General features: G+C 35.9%; 1 protein-coding gene across 5 annotated transcripts in view; it reads right to left on the bottom strand.

The window, feature by feature from the left end:
* SLC4A4 (solute carrier family 4 member 4) overlaps positions 1-19,869 on the bottom strand; it is a 386,600-nt gene that overhangs the window by 30,124 nt on the left and 336,607 nt on the right. For 2 of the 5 annotated variants that reach the window (XM_059159567.1, XM_059159531.1), the window contains exons 21-25: positions 17,909-17,977; positions 15,140-15,313; positions 12,639-12,800; positions 6,066-6,145; positions 1,016-5,330 (exon numbers count right to left, since the gene is read on the bottom strand). In XM_059159567.1, coding sequence (XP_059015550.1) covers positions 5,225-5,330; positions 6,066-6,145; positions 12,639-12,800; positions 15,140-15,313; positions 17,909-17,977 — 591 coding nt within the window. In that variant the 3' untranslated portion in view covers positions 1,016-5,224. Of the gene's footprint in view, positions 1-1,015; positions 5,331-6,065; positions 6,146-8,839; positions 8,937-12,638; positions 12,801-15,139; positions 15,314-17,908; positions 17,978-19,869 lie in introns of those variants that run through there. The other 3 variants (XM_059159540.1, XM_059159548.1, XM_059159558.1) reach the window with 3 other exon arrangements.

Genomic DNA, 19,869 nt, shown 5'->3' on the forward strand with positions numbered 1-19,869 from the left:
TCTATATTTATATATAGATATATTTATAAATTTATAAATATAGATATAGATAATATATACATGAAAAATATATGAAATATATAAATATGAATATAAAGATGAATATAAAAGATTAAATATATAAAAGATGAAAATAAAAAGATGAATGGGAAAAAGATGAATGGATGAATATATATATATATTCATCCATTCATCTTTATATATATATATATATATATATATATATATATAAAAAGATGAATGGCTAAAGAGAATGTCGCATCCTTTTTAGCCATTCAACTTTTTCTTTTTTTAAGTTAAATTTTATTTAACATACAGTGCAATATCAGTTTCTGGAGTGGAGATCAGTGGCTCATCACTTATATACAACACCCAGTGCTCATCACAAGTGTTCTCTAATACCCACCACCCAACTAGTCCACCCCTACCAACCTTCCTCCATCAACCCTATTTTTCCTCTGTCATTAAGAGTCTCTTATGGTTTGTTTCTCTCGCTCCTTTTTTTCTTTTCCCCCTTCCCATATGTTCATCTGTTTTCTTTCTTAAATTTCACATGTGAGTGAGCCCATAAGGTATTTGTCTTCCTCTGACTGACTTACTTCACTTAGCATACTGTTCTCTAACTCCATTCATGTCATTGCAAATGGAAAGATTTCAATTTTTTGAAGCCTAAGTGATATTCCATCATAAAGAAATACTGACTTTGCTTTATCCATTCATTAGTCAATCATACCACTGGCTCCATTGCTCTTAGCTGGACTTTTTTTTTTTTTTTGCTTTGAACCCTTGCATTATTCTACTTCATTAATACTTATATAGACAATTCTTACTATGTCTTATTTTATATCATTTGGACACATTTTATCCTCCTATCTCGAATTTTAAAAAGTCATCTGAGGCCAGTTAGGGACTCTAACTTCCACAAATCTTTGTATTGCTGGTAATACCCAAAAAGTAAAATAACAGGCACTTGATAATTATTTGAAGGGTTGAACAGAAGCACTTGACACTCATAAATGCATAAAGTTACTTTATTTTAAGTATACATTTAATTTTGAAAAATATAAATGCTAAAATATCTCATCTTCTTCATCTCTTAATTCCATAAAAGTCACAATAGAAAGCTTCATAAAACTGTAAAATACTATAATGTTATAGGAATTTAGGTTTTATATTGGAAAAAAATCATTAGTAATATATTGAAATGTTTTCTGTTCTTTATCATTTTGTTCCACCATGTTGATCTACTTCATTTAAAATAAAAAGATGCATCATTTCTCCAAAGTTAATAAAGACTTAAGAGAATAAAAATAAGAATATCTGAAAGTGCGTATTGATTCTGAAAAGTAAGGTGTACAGATATGTACCAGCCATGAAAATGGCTAAAAAGAGGCAACTATTCACTCTTTTCACATTGTAGGACTGGGACAAAGTTAACTTCTGGCTCTAAAAGTTTCACTGGATGACTTTAGCCCTGAGTTGCAATTATCTGCCTGGGAAACAGAATTCAGGATTATTTTATGTACCCATAGAGCACAGAGAAATGAGCTAAGAAATAGGTCATATCCAAATTTCCGGTCAAAACACAACTTGACTGGTTGGCGTATATCATAAAACTTTTTTATTTCAAGCTGCAATGAAACTCAATGAAATCATCGTCTGAAAACTCCCAAGGCCCATTGGTCAGCAAAGTGTTATAAAGTATCATTTGATTGTATTCAGCCGTTTGGTGCCACTGGGCTTTATATTCATGCTGTGAAGAGTAGATGTGAAATTATCATGGAATAAATAAGAAAATCTCAAGTTCCTGCACCAAAATCATTAAGTGGTAGGAAAAGAATTGAAGAAAGCTTTGTCCCATCCCTGAACAATGTCAACCTCTGTAATACAGCTCAAATGGTTTCATTTTGTTTTTAAAGGATAGTCAGCAGTCAATACATTTCAAGTACTTTAACACAGTTAAAAAAAAAAAAAAAAACTCGGAAGACAATCGTTCTCTGTATTGAACAGCAATATATAGCTGATAAAAGATTGACTCTGTGTGTGTTGGTGCATGTGCATAACATATACCCAAACTGAATTACTAAGAGCAAATAATTACTTCATCCTACCCCCCATTTTCTGTGGTAAGGGTCTGATCAGAGAGGGGTTTGTTTTTTATTTTTGTACATCTTGAAGCCTCCATCTCCCACCCCCACTCCACTGCTTAACTGGAAGAAGAGGCAGGAACACTACAGCCTATGGCACAGAAAATAGTTCAGATTCCAGGCCCTTGTCTCACACAGTAGAAAAGAGTGATCTTTATCAAGGAAAACAGTGTCTCCAAGAGATTTTTCTTTCAAATGCAAAACCAGAGGCCTTTATGTCCTTTGATAAGGCCAACTCTTGGCCCAGTGATCTCTTCAACAGTAAGTCTGTACAATCACAGGACTTCTGCTTGATATCCTGGGAGTGTACCCTTAGTCTTGTACTCCTAACAGCTCAAGTATTTCATGTCTCCATATTCACATCAGGAAAAGAAATTCCTCATTGTACTATATTCTGTGTGTGCAGTTTACATAGAAATAAAACTATCCCACAGTCTGGTTAGTTCTCAGAAAATGAGTAAATTCAGTTAAAATACAGATGATCTGATGGTTCTGGATGGACTGCGGGTTTTGCGTGCTTATTTGGTAACTACTCCTACTCCTCTGAAAGTAATGATTTTTTAAAAGCTTCTCTGGGTTCCAAAATATTGAAAGGGTTTGCTATTAACTGCTACTTTGAGCAAATGGAAGGTACTGTTCTGCATTCATATCATGAATTTCAACCTTTGGTCACAGAATATAGATCGTAAGTGGAGGTGCAGATAGCCTTTAGATCTACTCAAAGGCTTAAATATTGAGTTAAGTTGCTTCAGGAGTTCTTTGAAAGAGATGGAGAGAGGCAGAAATCCTCAAATACTTGATTCATGATCAGAAAAATAAAGTATTACATCCAGGGCCTTTATAAATGTGAACAAAAGTGTCTTTAATTTAACAAGATCATAGGTCAGGCTAAACTTATGCATGGCTCTTAGACATTATATTGATGCTTCCCTTGGTAAAGAAAAAGGAAAAGCTTCTTATAATTTTATACTGCAGTAATGAAAGAACTAGATGATATAATCATTTAAAGAATAGCTCTAAATATAAATCTGATGCCAGAACTTGGCATGTAAGGTTTTAACAAATAACATGTAATTTGCTGTTTCCATTTTAATGAAAAAATTACAGGTCATTTATGTCTAATTTGGATAAAGTTTTAAGATTATCAGATACTATAAAAGTAAGCGACAATTCAGGGTACTAAAGTTTTATAATCAAAATTTTAAGGGGACACAATTATAATTTAATTAATATGAGAGAGTGAATGGGAGTCACTATGTGCATATTACGAAACCAAAATACATGGTTTCATCCTGCTTCTGGTACTCCTCCAACAATCTGTTTTAGTTATATATATTTAATTTAGATGGATCACAAATATGATGAGTCCAAAATTATGAATTTAATGTTTAAAGTGTTATTCTTAATGCAGATTCACAATACATAATGTCTATTAAAATATTACATTTAAATTACATGCTAAATTTGGTTAATAAAGTCCTAATTTTCTTTTTTCTAATTTTCAATATGATACTTTGAAATACATGTACATACACACACATACACATATATCTAAATGTCCTACTCATGAAGAATAATTGCCTTTCCATCATAAAAACATGTGCAAGCATTTTAAAATGTGTGTGTGTGTGTGTGCAGATCTGTCTGCAATCCCATAAACACTGTACAGATAAGTAAATTATCTATTAATATTCCAATGGATTTTGTATTATAAATATGAGCTCTTGGATCAATGATGTTATCCAGCAATAAAATTATATTTACCCTCATTTGCATAATAGTAAGTCTCTTAGACCTCTGATGAATTTTTCACATGTGGTTTGGGTTTTATGAAAAGTGACACAAGAGGCTGGATAATTTTGCCCATCCCCTACCTTCACTCTGTCTCCCCAACTTTGCACATATGTGCACCAGCCACACACAGAGTATGTACACAAACACACAAATATTTCAAAATGAAAACAATGTCTAAAAATACTGCATAGGACATTGACATGGTAATACAATCAGCATCTATGCCCAGATATTACTATTACCAAAACGTCAGTTATGCCCATTACATAAGAGCTTCTCCCTTCTCCCCCAATCTCTTCATAGAACAGTAAGTTTCTTTTAAAGAAAGGGAAAAATGGATGCTAAGAAACATGGTGTTTTTAATCTGATCCAGCCCTCTGGCTTACCTTAGAGATTGTGTATTTGTGTGTGTATGTGTGTGTAAAAATCACATTATATACAATACAATTTTTACAGAAAGCCTGGCAGCTACAAATAAGAGGTAGAACTACTCAAAACTATGTTTCCTGCTGCAGGAAAAAATTCATTTTTTTTACAGTAATTAAAAAAAAGTTTAAAAAATTGACAAAAAATAAGTTGCAGGTTAGGCCCCATAATTTAAACAACAAAATCTACGAAGAAAATATTCTTCAATGTACTCAACAGATAAGTTCATTAAAGGGTTAAAAAAAGTTGCATAGGAAAAAGGGATATTCCAGCACTTGCTACAATGATGGCAATAGTTCTCTACAGGGAGTAAAGTACCTTGAGTTTTTCTTCTTTTGATAACTCTAAGATTAGGGCTGACAAGCAAGAGCAAGTTAGCATATAGCAGCACTTTTTTTTCCAGTCCTGGAGAGCTCTAAAAGCAAGGAAGGACTCTGCCTGGAGGTCAGGGTTTCTTCTACCAGACAGGCACACAAGCCAGTAAGCACAGCTCCAAAGCTAAAGTTGTAAGTTCCTTCAATATTTTAATCAAAGGTGTTACAAAATCGTTAATGCTTTTGCCCTCTGCTTAATAAAGGGAAAGGACAGGGTCTGTGCGTGTCTTGAGTGACAAAGGAATCTGGTTGTCAGAGGACACATCTGAAAATATGAAAAGAAAAGGGGAGTCTTCAGATGTTTTTAAGGAACGGTGAACTATTGTCTTGATTTTACCTATGCAAGAGGGAAGCAGAGTGAGTGCTATATTATTTGGCCAATGACCAAAAACCAAAACAAAACAAAAATTAAAAAATAAACAACTAGACAAAACCCAAGAACATTAACAACAAAAACTGTCGGTTTTAAGAAAGACAAACAGGTTACAATGTAGTTTCTGTTCCCTTGCTCCTCCAGAAATAATCATTGTCTTCAGGCTCAAGTTCTATCCTAATTTGAGGCACAACTTTTACTGGAGTTCTAGGAGGACTAGAGGAAAAAAAAAAAAAAGAGAGAGAGAGAGAGAAAAGAGAAAAGAAATAGTAAGTAAATCAGATTCCCTTTATCGTTTGTCAAATGTATGTGCATTGTGCAGAAGCAGAACGTGTCCTCTGTCCTCTTTACTTATCTACTCTCTCTGTGTTCAAAGCAAACATTTTTAAATGGGATGAAGGTACAAGAGTCAAGAGATTCAAGTAGAAAATTTCATAAGCATTCACACCTAGATTAAAAACAAAACAAAACAAAACAAAAAAAACACAAAAATCGAGAAGGAGGACTGCCAGCTGGGTGATACTGTCAGAAATCAAAGGACAAAGAGACCTACATGAAGAAAATGTTCTGAGCTTTTGCTTTTTGGAAAATCAAGGAGGATCTGAAATGTCTAGAGCCGTGTTAAGACTGGGGAAGAAAACTACGGGAGAGCTGCCAGAAAATGGCAGCTATCCCTTAAATCAGAGATGATATGAAAATGATAAAAGCAAACATTGGTCCTGGGCTTTACCATGACGATAGTGAGTGTTTCCATTACTTTTAAGGATAGTAGATCTCTTAGGATACTTCCTACATAAAAGCTGGGGCGAGGTTCGGGGATTGAGTAATTGATTCAAGATAGCTTATGGACAGGAAGGAAAACAAGGCGTTCAGCCAATAATCTGCCGTGGACTACATTTCTGTGGGGCAATCATCCCACAGAACAACATAAAACACGGACTTGTCCTTTACCTTGGCATACCGAGTGACTGAAGGAAAGGAATTTTATCAGCATGATGTGTGGCGTTCAAGGAATGTTGGTGATCTTTCTCCTGGAAAAGAAAAATTTCTTTAAATTGTGAACAGTACTCTTTGCTAACGTATAAAATTCGAGTAAAAATAAAAATCTTCATAAAAATTCATGCATGACAATTGGAAAGAGAAAGCAAGTTTAGGCAATTTCTTTTTTCTTTTTCTTTTTTTTTTTCTTTTTAAGATTTTATTTATTTGAGAGAGAAAGACCGTGAGAGAGAGTGTGCATGCGTGAGCAAGGGTAGGAGCAGAAGGAGAGAGACAGACACCCCGCTGGGCGTGGAGCTGGGCTTGATCTCACGACCATGGAATCATGACCTGATCCGAAATCGAGAGTCAGATGCTCAACCAACTGAGCCACACAGGCACCCCTAGACAATTTCCAGAGACATCATATTGAGCTGAGAAACGAAGTTATGTGACCAAGATAACAATCTGTTTATTTCATTTCCCCTAGGTATGCTGGGACGGACCACTGTTGTTTTCCTCCATGAAGGGGTTGGAGGCCAATCAATTTTAGAGCATCTACTTAATGTCTTAGGTCTTTGCCCTTGGATTTCCTTTCATTTTCAGCATCCTCAGTTTTGTCCTGCTGTTATTCATGGGGGAGAAACAGACTGTGAGGAATTTCATTATCCTGCACCTCTACTATCAATTTTGTTCTTTCATGGATTATAAAAGATTAATACATTAGAAATAATTTCAGTTAGAATGATCAAAGATATTTTGCTTAAGTAAATTTCTAATATGATACCCATTTTCCATATATCCTCCTGATGGGTTTTTGAGGAGATGAATAACAACTAGCACTAAATAATCAATTTGCCATAAACTTTTTTCCAGGAGCCTCAAGTTCTAGCTGGTGGTGCTTTTTTTAAAAATTTTTTACTTTTGAAGCAGCCTTTAAACGTTACTTAGAAGAGTTATACCAGGTCATGATGCCAACAGAAGACATATGTGCCATGTCCCTTTCTCAGTTTCATTTTGCTATTAATTCTCTAGCATTAATAATATGAAAAATGAAGCCAGGATATGGTTTGAGGAGCTTGAATTCAGAAAAGAAATATTAACTAAATCCCGTGGATAGGACTGAAAAGAAATTAGCCTCAGTTACAAGTTATGGGTTTATGGCCTGAACACCAAAGCTGAGGCTCTTTAAACCCAGTGTGGCAGCCAGCCTCCAGGACGAACCCCCGCTGCTCCCTGCGCTTCCTGGTATTCACGTCCTTGTGTAAGTCCCCCCCACACTGTACCAGGGTTGGTCTGCCTGAGACCAACAGAACATGGTAGAAGGGATGGCAGGTCACTTCTGAGATTCAGTTATCAAAAAGTGCAGTTTCTGCCTTGGTTTTTCTCTCTGCTCTCACTGGCACTGGGGGCAACTACATGACGGGCAGCCCCACGGAGGTGCCCATGGGCCAAGGAACTGAAACTTCCTCCCAGTTGCCTTCTGCCTGAGTTTAGAAGCAGATCCCAGTTCCTGTTGTCTTCAAGCTTGGCCCCAGCCGAAAGCTTGCCTGCAATCTCACCAGAGACCCGGACATAGAACCACCTAAATCCTCTGCTCCTACATTCCTGAATGTCAGGAACTATGTAAGAAAGTACTTGTTTGTTGTTCTAAGCTGCTAAATTTTGTGGTAATTTGCTCCATAGCAACAGATAACTAATATACCTATTTTTCATAAACCATTCATTTCCAACTTCTCGTGGTAACCTCTTGCTGAAGTTGCACTGGCATTGTCAAATGAAAATAAAAGTGTCTCAACTATCTTTTTTCCCCATAACATATCAGTCGACTTTGAATCACAGCATCTGGGTCTAAAAGAAGGTATTTTCTTCAAGTGAGAACCCAAAGTGAAAGTAGTTTGGAAGCAATTGCTATGTGCTCCTAGAAAAGCTTGAGATATTCACTAATGTTACTATAGGGGTTTTCCGCTTTTTCACATGGTCTATTACCTCAATTACAGAAGAAAAGATGGTATGTCAGAAACCATTACACTTTAGTCACTAAGCTATTACCCCAAAAGACCAGTCCACTTAAAAAGGCATTTCTAAAATAGCAGAAAAGGAATAAGGAAATTAGGAAGAAACTGCATATATCTTATAATTGATACCTAAAAAGTTATAATAATATTTTATGATTGATTGCTAATTTAATTGAAAATAACAATTATCCCAAATGCTCAGTAGGAACAACTGATTCAATGATCATTTAGAGACTCATGATGCAATTTTCTCTCTTGAACTCATTTGGTCATTGGCTAAAGCCTAAGGAAGACAAACAGTAACAGACAGTGATGTAGTACTGTAAGCTGTAATTCTACATATCAGCAGGCAAAATGAAAAATCAATTAAAAACACAGTTACAAGTTTAGCAATTGAAAGAAACTGGTGATAATTTGGATCAGAGCAAAAAACTACCAAACATTTCTTTTGATATAAAAAATAAAAAAAATATATAAATAAAAAAAAAGAAAAAAAGAAAAAAAAACTACCAAACAAAAACTTAAAAGGTTATGGATAAAAGAAAGAAAAGTGAGGCTCAAGGAATGTAAAAATGAAGTTTTATAGTAATTACATGGAAATCTTCACATAGAAAAAAAAACCAGAAAAGAAAATAGAGGGAAAGTTAATATAAATGATAATTCTAAGGTTTTCTCTCTGCAAGCGCAAATCATATTTGAGCAGATAAGCAAGAGGTTAGTTCTACTCACTGTCGGAAGGTTTGCTATCACTTAGGAAAGGTTGCTGTTCCATGATGTCCATTGGAATTTTAATACTTGGAACTTTTTCTGAGTATGGGCAGTCAGACTGTGAAAGAAATTTACAATAGTTTTTAGAGCATTTTTACTATACAGCCCTCCCTATCTCCCAGTATTGATCAAACCTACCATATTAGCATTTACATCGTCTAAGGGGAAAAGACTTTGATATGATCATTTTTACTTGCAAACTTTTCAAATTCTACCCAATATTCTTCAGGTTTGCTTTCCTCTCTTCTGAGTTAATGGGATAAAGTCAATTAAAACTAGAACCACACCAAAAAGGGATCACTACAAATTAAAACAATTATAAAGCTTTCCAATAAGCTGGATCCACAATCAGCAAATACTGATGGCTTTGTTGTAGGGTAAAGTAACTAATCTCAACGTGAAAGATTAAATTTAGGAAACACCCTCAACTAGAACATGGTCTTGAAATTTTTGTTTTGTTTATGCTTTATGATTCCACGTCCAAGACTTTCCTTCCAAGACAGGTAGAAGACTGACATTCACTACCAAGGAACCCCGATAGAGAGTTGAAAATGAACCTTTCCCTTCTACTCTAATAATCCATCAAAACTATTTTTGAGTCAAATGTTCATTTGAATTTGCTTATACCAAAAATATTTGAACGTTTATCAAAATGTGAGAAAATAAAAGGAAAGTACTTATGATCATCAGGTAAATCACAATGGAAATAAAATGATAAAATCTGGCAGCTATTCATGGGTCTGTTTGAAAAAAACAGGTCACCAGAGCCAAAACTTATAACAGATTTTCACAGGATTACCACCTTCCTTTTTTAAAGAATTCATTATATTGAATACAACTCTATGTTTGGACCGAAAAGATGAAATCCATCCCTTAACTGGAAGTACCAAAGAGATGCCCGTTAGCAGAAATATTGGGAGGGGGGAAAAAAAGAACCAGAGGTCGAAGAAAAAATAAACCTTTGTAGAGTACTATATACACTGAAAATTCCTTTAAGGTGAATATAAAGAGGGTAATAAGCCACAATATGATTTTTTTATTTTATTGGACAGACAGAGATCTCAAGTAGGTGGAGAGGCAGGGAGAGAGAGAGAGAGAGAGGAGGAAGCAGGATCCCCACAGAGCAGAGAGCCTGATGTGGGGCTCGATCCCAGGATCCTGGGACCATGACCTGAGCTGAAGGCAGAGGCTTAACCCTCTGAGCCACCCAGGTGCCCCCACAATATGATTTTAAAGGACTAAGATATTACACTTGAATTGACACACACAAAAAATGAAGACTCCACATGCATGTATCTTTATGAGAATGTCAGGAAGGACAAGTTTTAATCACAGTATTTCAAGTGTTTCCCCCAATACTAGCATTTATAGATGAACAGGTTGGAAGCCAACCCTTAATTCATAGCTTACCAGCCAGATCCAAAAATGATGGAGTGGCTTAAAATATTGGCAAGCCATAATTTTCATGAAAGTTCTACTCATGAAAGTTCTGTAACCGCCATGCCCCTGTGTGGCTCTCTTTATCCATGGACCCCAGCACCCCTGATTACCAGGTGAATACTAGGAGAGCCCCAAATAATGAGCTCAGAGAACTTCTTACACACATGTACTCTAAATTGCCTGGGTGAGTTCACTAGGACAAATCTATGCGCTTGTTGTTTTCTAGCAGGGACTGGGGGTAGAAGAGAAAGAGGAAAAGAAAAGGAACAAGTATCACACGTTATCTTCAAGAAATCTGTTGGAAATACAAAGCTGGAAATGAGAAATATCATTAACAACATAATAGAACTGTTTAAATAAAATACAATTTACTAGAAACTGAAACAAAGAATTAGAAGAACTCCAGAGCTCATCTAATCCAACTTTTGACACCACAGAAACAAAGTTAAAGCATCTCAAAAGTCAGTATTTTATTTTTTTCTTAAAAACTATTAGAGATGATGATTCTATAATATCAGTTCATATGCTAGTAATATGTAGTAAATTTTAAGTTTGGTATCGGTGTACATACACTGGCATACTTGTTTTGAAAATTCAAGATGAAATATTACTTTAATTATGTCAGTATTTCAAGCATTCCTTTTTTCTTTTTTGTCTTGAGTGGTCTAGAAATTAATTTCGAATTCTGATTTCTATTCAATGTGTAAACATATCCTTCTTTTTAACACCGCACCCTAATCTGTACTGCAGTTTAAATGCAATCTCTTTTACCGTCATCACTGGAAACAGAAAATCTATACACCTGTTCTCACTGAAGATGGATGGTGACAATCACAAAAGCTCCCTTGGACTCTTTTTCTCTTCAGCTAAATGGGCCTCATATATTTAGCCTTTTTTTATTGGATCAATTTATCTGAAATCCAATTTTGTCTGTTGCCTTCCTTCACTGTACTATTTCTAAATTCTCCACAAAGAATACAATCAGACAGCCAGACCAGCTGGAAATAACCAGACAGGCCTGGATTGGAGTTTTGGCTTTGCCATTATGACTGCGTACACTTAGAAAAATGACTTCACATTTCTCAGTCTAAATTTTCTCCTGTAAAATAGGAACAAAATCAGATACTATAAAGAGCTGTTATGGCAAGTCAGGACAAGTATGCACGATCAATCAAAATGATCACGTACAGATACCAAAACGTAACTCTACTCCCACTTTAGAACTGTACACCAGGTTGCAATTGGAATGGGGATACCGCACTGCGTGAAATCCAGAACAAGTCTGCACACAGAAAATGTCATTGTGGCAGTCCTTTCAGAAGGCTACTGGAATAATTGTATGTATTCGTGTGTGTGTGTGTGTGTGTGTGTGTGTGAGAGAGAGAGAGAGAGAGAGAGAGAGAGAGAGAGAGAAATAATCCCAGCTGTTCCCCTAGTACTGATTACAGACCCCTATTGGAGCACCTGTGAAATGGTTTCCTCAAGGAAAAAAAAGGGGGCAATAATTTTATTTCTCAGTTTAACCACCCAATTGCAGGGGGATCATCTTGTCTCGACTACAAATTACCTACTATAATTATGTAGAAAGACCCTAAGCTCCAATTCCCTTTGCTTTTCATTGAAGGGTTACAGAGAGATCATCTTAAATCAGGTCAAAGTTCAATGTGAGGAGGAGTACACTAGAAGAGAACCGGGGCTGAGAGCCCACGCAAGCGGACCCACAGCCCACCGGAGCGGAGGTCACAGGTGTTTGTCCACATTAGGCTTGAAATTACACAAAACTGAGTTATTAATTCATATTTAAATCTGGATTATCAAGAGCAAAACAAATACATTTTAGAGCATCATGAAGCAAATTTCCTTTCTATCTATGAGAAGGGAGACTGGAGTTCTTTAGATGTGATGAGGTTTTCTTTGGAAGTCATTTCATTGCTATTTGTGTAATGGCTACAGAAGGACTTCAGAAATTATACAAAAATACTTCAGAAAATACACAAAACTAAGGAAAGAAAATAAAGGGCAAAGGGAAGTGAAGACTGATATGTAACACAACCAGGTGAACATCCTGAATTCTTGGAATTCAGCCATATATCTCACATAAAGGATTTTATATATATATATATATATATATATATATATATACACACACACACACACACACACACACACGCACACACACACCATATATAATATATATACAATTATATATTTCACATATATATGTATGTGTATATATATTTGTATATATGTATGTATATACATATATTTTTTACACATTTATTTCTTTAGCTTTACTTTGGAATTTTGGAAAGTCCCTTACATCATCATTGTCACTGTCGAGACTTCCCTTCTTCTTTTTCTTTTTCTTCTCATCTTCCTTCTTTTTCTTGTCCTTTTCTGGAATGACATCATCGAGGAAGCTGAGGTCATGTTGGGAGAAGAGGTAGTCCATGCCTTTTCTGACAGCTACAAGTGCCAAGATCTGAAAGGATAAATATAGAAAGTATGAAAGAAACCATGTCAGATGAAGTCACGGTGAGCACTGATATTACCCTATCAAAGGCAGTAGAAAACTATCTTGCATAAGGCTAGAATTTGATAGAACTCATCTTGCTTATATGGATTTATATCACGTGGACCATAAATGTTTTCTTTACGGGGGATGTTGGGTCATAAAAGTCTTAAGTAAAACGTACTTCATGCACTGATGTGTATGATTACATGTGGGGGGAGGGGGTTTGGGAGAAGGGGGTGGGATTATGGACATTGGGGAGGGTATGTGCTTTGGTGAGTGCTTTGGTGAAGTGTGTAAACCTGGTGATTCACAGACCTGTACCCCTGGGGATAAAAATATATGTTTATAAAAAATAAAAAATTAATAATTCAAAAAAAAAGGGTTATTTTTTAAAATCATTTTCTTCCATGTCAGATTTTTAATAAAATGAAAGTATAAAGAGAAAAAAAAGCCTGTATTATGATTTCTAATTATTCAAAATTAAAACATTACAGAGATTTTTGAAAATCAAGAAAACCTGTACAACATACAGCATACTACATTTTCAAAGTGCTAATAATGGAGGTAATCCTTAAATATGCTCAAACCATTTAATCTATGGGGCAGCTTCAATCACTACTATGACCTGACAACTTACAGTGTGCCTAAGGCTGAGCTAAACTCTTGGGCAGGATTTTCTCATTTATTCCACCACAAACTCAAAAAGTAGATATTATAATCTCCATCTTACAACTGAGGAAACTGAGGCTTGGAGACATAAATATGTCATCCAAGATGACAAAGCCAGGTAAGGAAAAAATACAACAAAGGGCCCCAGCTGTCTGCCTCTAAAATCAGTATCCTTAAAATATATGTCTTTGATTCTACAGTTTCTCTTGAACAGTAACTTCTAAAGGTACATTAAAGATGCCTTTGCTCAAGAGTAAAATTAGTGTGCCCTGGGATAGGAGAGCCATGACACGGTCTCAGATTCAACAGTTGTGTTTATCCACGTCATGCTCTACATCTGTTTCTTCATCTCCTAGGGAAATTAACAACATCTGGCCCACTGATATTACATTATTGATTTGTGGTCAAATAAAAGCTCTAGAAAGATTAAAAAATACTCTATAAAGGGAATGTATTTTTTTTATATTACTTAGCATAAGCAGTAAGTGATTTACTGGACATATTTCAAATTTATCCAGGTCTAAGTTTGTTTTCCTGTCTTTAGCAAAACTAACAGGTAGACTATACCAATAGTCAAATGGGAGTCATTTGACAAATAAGTCTTTGTTCTTATTATTGTTTTCCAGTGAGCTAATAGAGTTCAAGAAAAAAGGGGGGGTATAAGGGACCATCATGAAAAAATATGACTCTACAAATATCACTAGTATTTTATAGCATTTTTTTTCCTGATTCCTTGGAGAAAAAAAAAAAAAATCACAAACAACAAATAGACATAAGATAAAAAATAACCCTGGCTAAGAGTAAGAGGATTTTTATTAAAAAAATAAATTAAATAAAATATGTCTGTGAATGAGAATTCTGTTTCCAAAGCTGTGAGAGAGACAGATCAGACCTGAGGCTTACTTGGTGACTTGCTTCAAGTATATGCATGTGCATTTTCTTGCAAGAAATGGGAAATTATTATAAAGTATAAAATTTAATAATGAAGTCAAATGTAGAGCTAGCATTTTCCCTTTTTCTTTCTTTCACTTGTAATTCCAAGTGCAATGTTAGTTATTTTACTTTGCTTCTCATCAAGTTCATGGCAAGGACTGAGAGCACAGACTTACCCTTACTTATGCTTAGCAAGAACTTCAAAAACCTCATTTTTCACTCCATTTCTTCTAATTCACTGGGACCTCTCCGAAGTTGACAAATTTATTTTCTTATTATTTGGACTGAAATGTGCTATACTTGTAATTTAGATTGGGTCTATTGTACAGTATTTTAAAAATAACTCATGTGCACTGGTGTCTACTGGAGGTCAGACATCGTGCTATAGACTTAGTGTTTATCATCGTCTCTCAGAACGACAGCACGAGAGCCATGCCCATTTTAGCAACTAGTTCATGGTAGCTCAGGGAGGTTCCCTGACCCGGAGAAACCAGTGTCAGTAACTGAACTCAGCTGAGTTTGCCAGTAAAGTCCAGGGTAGATGACCACAGACATAGGAACCTTAAGTCACACCTGATCAAATCAAAACTATTTGCCAAGGCTGGGAAAAAATGAGAGCCACACGGAAAAGACAGGTGGGTCTTCTCTATGACAACAACTAATGCTGTTGCTCTGACTTCATGGGGAGGTTCAGGAATCCCTACCATGACTGGAAAGATGATAGCAGCCACGGTGGACTTGAGGATCCAGAGCAGAGCTAGACACAGCACCTGCAGGAAGGTGAACAGGTGGACTCTGCGCAGGGGGACGTGGCGCAGGTAGATAAAGTCTGGCTGGTGCTTTAGGGGCATCAGCAGCAGCTTCAGACGATCCATGAACTGGGGAGGAAAGCAGACAAGGATACAATTGTATTACTTGAAGAGCTGGTACACAGAGTCATTTCCACAACACCTACCTAACAACTAGTGATTTATCTCTTCTATAATTTTAGGCAAGCAGTGTCCTTTTCAGAGGACTCTGGTCAGGGAATTCAGAAATTCAGTCCAGCACAGTAAGGCATGCTAGGGGATTTCCAATACTGTTCCTCTGCAGGAATGTTATGCAGATATAAGAGACAAAGTGGCCACCAAAGAATAAAGTCACAAAGCCAAATATAAATTCTAGATGCTCATCTCTTACTTTCTATTTTTACTATCTGAGTCTCTGGAGAGAGAATCTCGTGACTATTTTTGTCATGAAGGAAGATGCCTCACTCATGTATCTCACTCTGCCTCAGTCACCTTGTCTGAAAGAAGAGGTGCTACTGTGCATGGTAGACATTTCAGGGATGTTTCAAGAGTATAAAGGAAGTATCTAACTTGAAAATGGGAATGCACTGCTATTTTCACAAATTCCACATTATTTATTGATAGCATAACTTAAATAATAAGTCAGCAATTCATTACCATTTCTTTTCAAAGAAAAGCCATATGACTACGATAGTGAGTTTCAGAGGGTCAACAACTAGACATTGGAATCCAGGAGAGGTGGTCTGTATTGTGTGGAAACAGGTCCTATGCTGGCCGCTGAGCACCTCTGTGACAGGTACCGTGCTTCAGGGATTAACTGCTGAGTCTCCATGGATAATGATGAGAAGGACGATTTTTTGGGACCTATCAGAGGATCTCGCAAACGAAAGATATTCACTAAATAGCTGCTGAATTGAATTATTATGTATTAGGACTCCAACATAGCATCTCTGCTTTCTTTCTGGAGGAAAGGGAGAAGCGTCCAAGTAAACTAGACTATCACAGACGAGCTTCTCGGAAGCTATTTCCTATGTAACAAACTTTCTTTCTCTATCTAGGCCTATTTTTGACCAGAGCAGGCCTTGCTGTTTATAAAGACTGGGTTACAAAATTTCATTGCTAAGTGAAATCTTACCAAAAGGTCTAAAAGAGGGAGTGTCAAAAGACAAAGGGAAGAAGGACAACAGCATTGCCGAATTCAGGAATCCACTGGCTGTGCCTTTAGCAAAGGACTTTTTTCTCCAACATTATGAAATTGCTGATTTTTTTGCCTTCTATTTAATTTAATAAACATGTATTGAGCTCCAACCATTGGTTAAACATCTAGAACGCATAAAAATCAAACTTCTGATCTAGACTGACCTATTTAAGCGCCCCCCCCCAAAAAACTATTAATTTGGAAACCATATTAGTTTCATATTTTTCCATTTAGGGGAAAAAAGAATATTTACAAAACCAGGTAAAAACAAAGTATTTTTTAATATACTTGTTCTTGCCCAAAGTTTCATAAGAACAACAACAACAAAAATCCATTCACATCCATCTAGTCCAATCTATGAAGCCCCATCTTGTATTTTGTGACAAATATCCCAATGGCGAAGAACTCTACCCAGAGGGGACCTAAACAAGGGGAAAATAAAACAGCCTTTTCTGCTTTTGGGGGCCTGGCCACCTGCCCAGCTCTATCTGACTCTAAAACGAAATTAATCTAAATTCAATAAATGAAAGCAAGGACTATTATGAAGGGGTTTAAATAAATTCTTATGATGTTCACAAAACATGCAGTCTTTTCCCATTAAAACATTAGTAAGTGCTAAATAAGGCTACAATTAACAAGGTGCCAGAAAGCAGCAGAAGTACTTCCAGTCTCCTGGTGCCAATTAAATTAAACCTCAATTGAAAGACAAAGTCCCTTACAAAGTTTTCCCTAATGATTTTTTTTTTTTAAAAGGGGGCCAGTTCTACCCAAATTGTGAATAGCTGAAGTTTTGGACAAGGGTAGCACTAAACCACATTGACTTTACTCTTTTATTGGTGCAAAACTTTTGATCATTGATCTCAGCCATGTGAAAAGTGAATCAAATAAGAGCCTGTTCTTAGTATGGTTTAAGGGCAGAGGGATAAACAGTGCCTTGAGAAGAACCCCAAAGAGTTTGATTTCCTTCTTGAGATGAAGGAAGGAAGCAAGGGAGGAAGGAGAGAGGAAGAGAGATCACAGCTCTCTCATTTCCCTAATTAAATGACCGGTTTTAACAGCTGATTTCAAGAACGGGTACCTGTGGTAACATTTGTTAGCACAAATTAATTTTTTTTAATTAAGCCAGAAGTAAGAAGCAGATGTATGGCAGAGAAAGTAGAAAACAAATGCATTTTCTCTATCTATCTATCTATCTATCCATAAATCTTACAGTGCTATATTCTTTTCAGTATATAATGTAATGATTCAACAATTCTATATACTTCTCAATGCTCATCATGGTTAAGTACATTCTTAATCCCCTTTCTGGATTTCATCCATCCCCCCCCACCTCCCTTTTGGCAACCACCACTTTGTTTACTGTAAATACACACATTCTAAAAACTCAGCAGTTAATGAGTAGCACTTTTCATCAAAGATCTGTTACTGGACTACTCCCACTATTAGAAAAGAACACAACTATACTTAGATTGCTATGGAAAACTCACCTGCACACCATTAAGGGATGCTACCCCCATATACAGGAACACGCCATAGAGAACAGGCATGGGAATAAACTAGGAAGAAAGAAAAATGGAGAAAGGTTAAAAAAAATAATAAAAACAGTAATGAAGAAGAATAGTTTAAATAAAGACCAAATTTGAAACTAAAAGATACAACATAATAATATAGTGAACTCTAATTAGTTTATCATTGATAAACTTCTAAACTCTACACTAGAAATAAGTAGAGGGAGATTTTCAACTTTCATTTGATGCCTGTTGGCATTTTTTTTTTTAACAATAAGCATGTATAACCTCAGAAATAATTTTTTTAACGGGGAAAAAAATTTGTTTCCCTTTCCCCTTAAAAGGAATGATTATGTAAACCAGATGTTTGCATGAACTGTGAGATAGAAAGGTAGACAGTTGCTTCACTCCTGAGACCAAGTTCCTTTCCAACAGCCTGTTGATTTTTTCTTAATAATTTTTGCCAAATCATCTATCAGCTTGGTGTATAAATGCCTCTTTCAATTAAGCAAACATCAAACGGCTGTCCCCTTTCTTCCTCTCAGGAATATTAAGAGGACTAACTAATGAGAACCCTGCTTGAAAGGAGCATCGAGCATACGGAAGCAATTAATTACACACATGTAGTAATACTCATCTTTAAAAAGTGAATTAATACATTTTTATGCACTAATTAGCAAGAGTCTTTTTACAATAATACAAAGTGTTTTAGCAATGGGAAGTTCCAATTCAATGTTCCTTAAGTTTTATCTGTTCCTAGACTTTTAAAATGTCCTTAGTACTGTAGAAACTAAGCAACTCAAGGTTGATTCTGTTTCTGGGAAGTCTTCTGTTTGAACAACAAAAGGTTCTCAAGCTTGGATTTTGAAAAGAAGTTCAAGTAATTTTGGTTTTCAAAAACCACAATCAATTAAGTTCAATCTTACCAAATCTACATAAAGGAGGCTTTGTAGGCAGGAAACAGTATGACTTCAGAGTAATTTTTAAAGAACTATTACATGTATTAAATGAAATATAATTTCTATGTCTACCCTGGGAATGACCTAAAACGTTCTGTACCTGAAACCCTTTGGCCACTACTGGAAATTAGTAAATTCAAAATATGTCATGACAATCTCCATTGTTACCGGCTAGCTACAGGAATTATTAAATTTATATGTAATACATATATTTATTTACATAAAACATCCCACATTCTTTCTAGAAAAAAACAATAATTGTAACATAGGTAATTTGATCTTGAACTCAGAAAAAAATAATTGATGTTGACTGTTAAGGGGGTAGGAGGGACAGTAGAAGTGTTGGGGAAGGCATGTGCGCTGTAATACCCCACCATCACCACAAAGAGGTGAGCACATCACATTCAAGCCACTTGAGTTCTGACACATGCCTTTACTTCCTTTAGAATGTACTTATTCCCATTCCCCTGTATAAACTGACCAAAAGAATAACCAACAAAGAAACCATTTCACAGCTTTCACTCATTTTTAAATTTTTTAAAATATCCTTTGAAAGCAAGGGCTCTCCCACTTTTCTTTAATATATGATGATTCCTCCCATATATCCATTTCATTTTTAATTCTGTGGGAGGGAAAGAAAGGTGAAAGGGGAAAAGAGACACATAGTTCTCTTAGAGAGTTGGGCATGTTGTTAGAAATCCGGCAGTAGTTACTTTTTAATCTGAGTAAAGTGTTTTCTCTGGCTTGAAAGAAAGTAATCACAAAGGGGATACTGAGAGTTATCTCCACCCCTCCCCTAAATTTAGCTAAATATTTTCTCTAACACAGCTCTAGCACCAGAGTGAAGGAAAGTTGTACCATAGTGCTGAAGTCTACTTTCTCTGAATTTATGCCAGATTTTGCGAAATCTACCACAAAATAAAATCAGAAGGTACCATTAACTCAGAATGGGGTACAGGTAGGAAAACAGCTGCAGAGATG

The sequence above is a fragment of the Mustela lutreola genome, chromosome 1, assembly GCF_030435805.1.
Source record: "Mustela lutreola isolate mMusLut2 chromosome 1, mMusLut2.pri, whole genome shotgun sequence".
Classification (NCBI taxonomy): Eukaryota; Metazoa; Chordata; class Mammalia; order Carnivora; family Mustelidae; genus Mustela; species Mustela lutreola.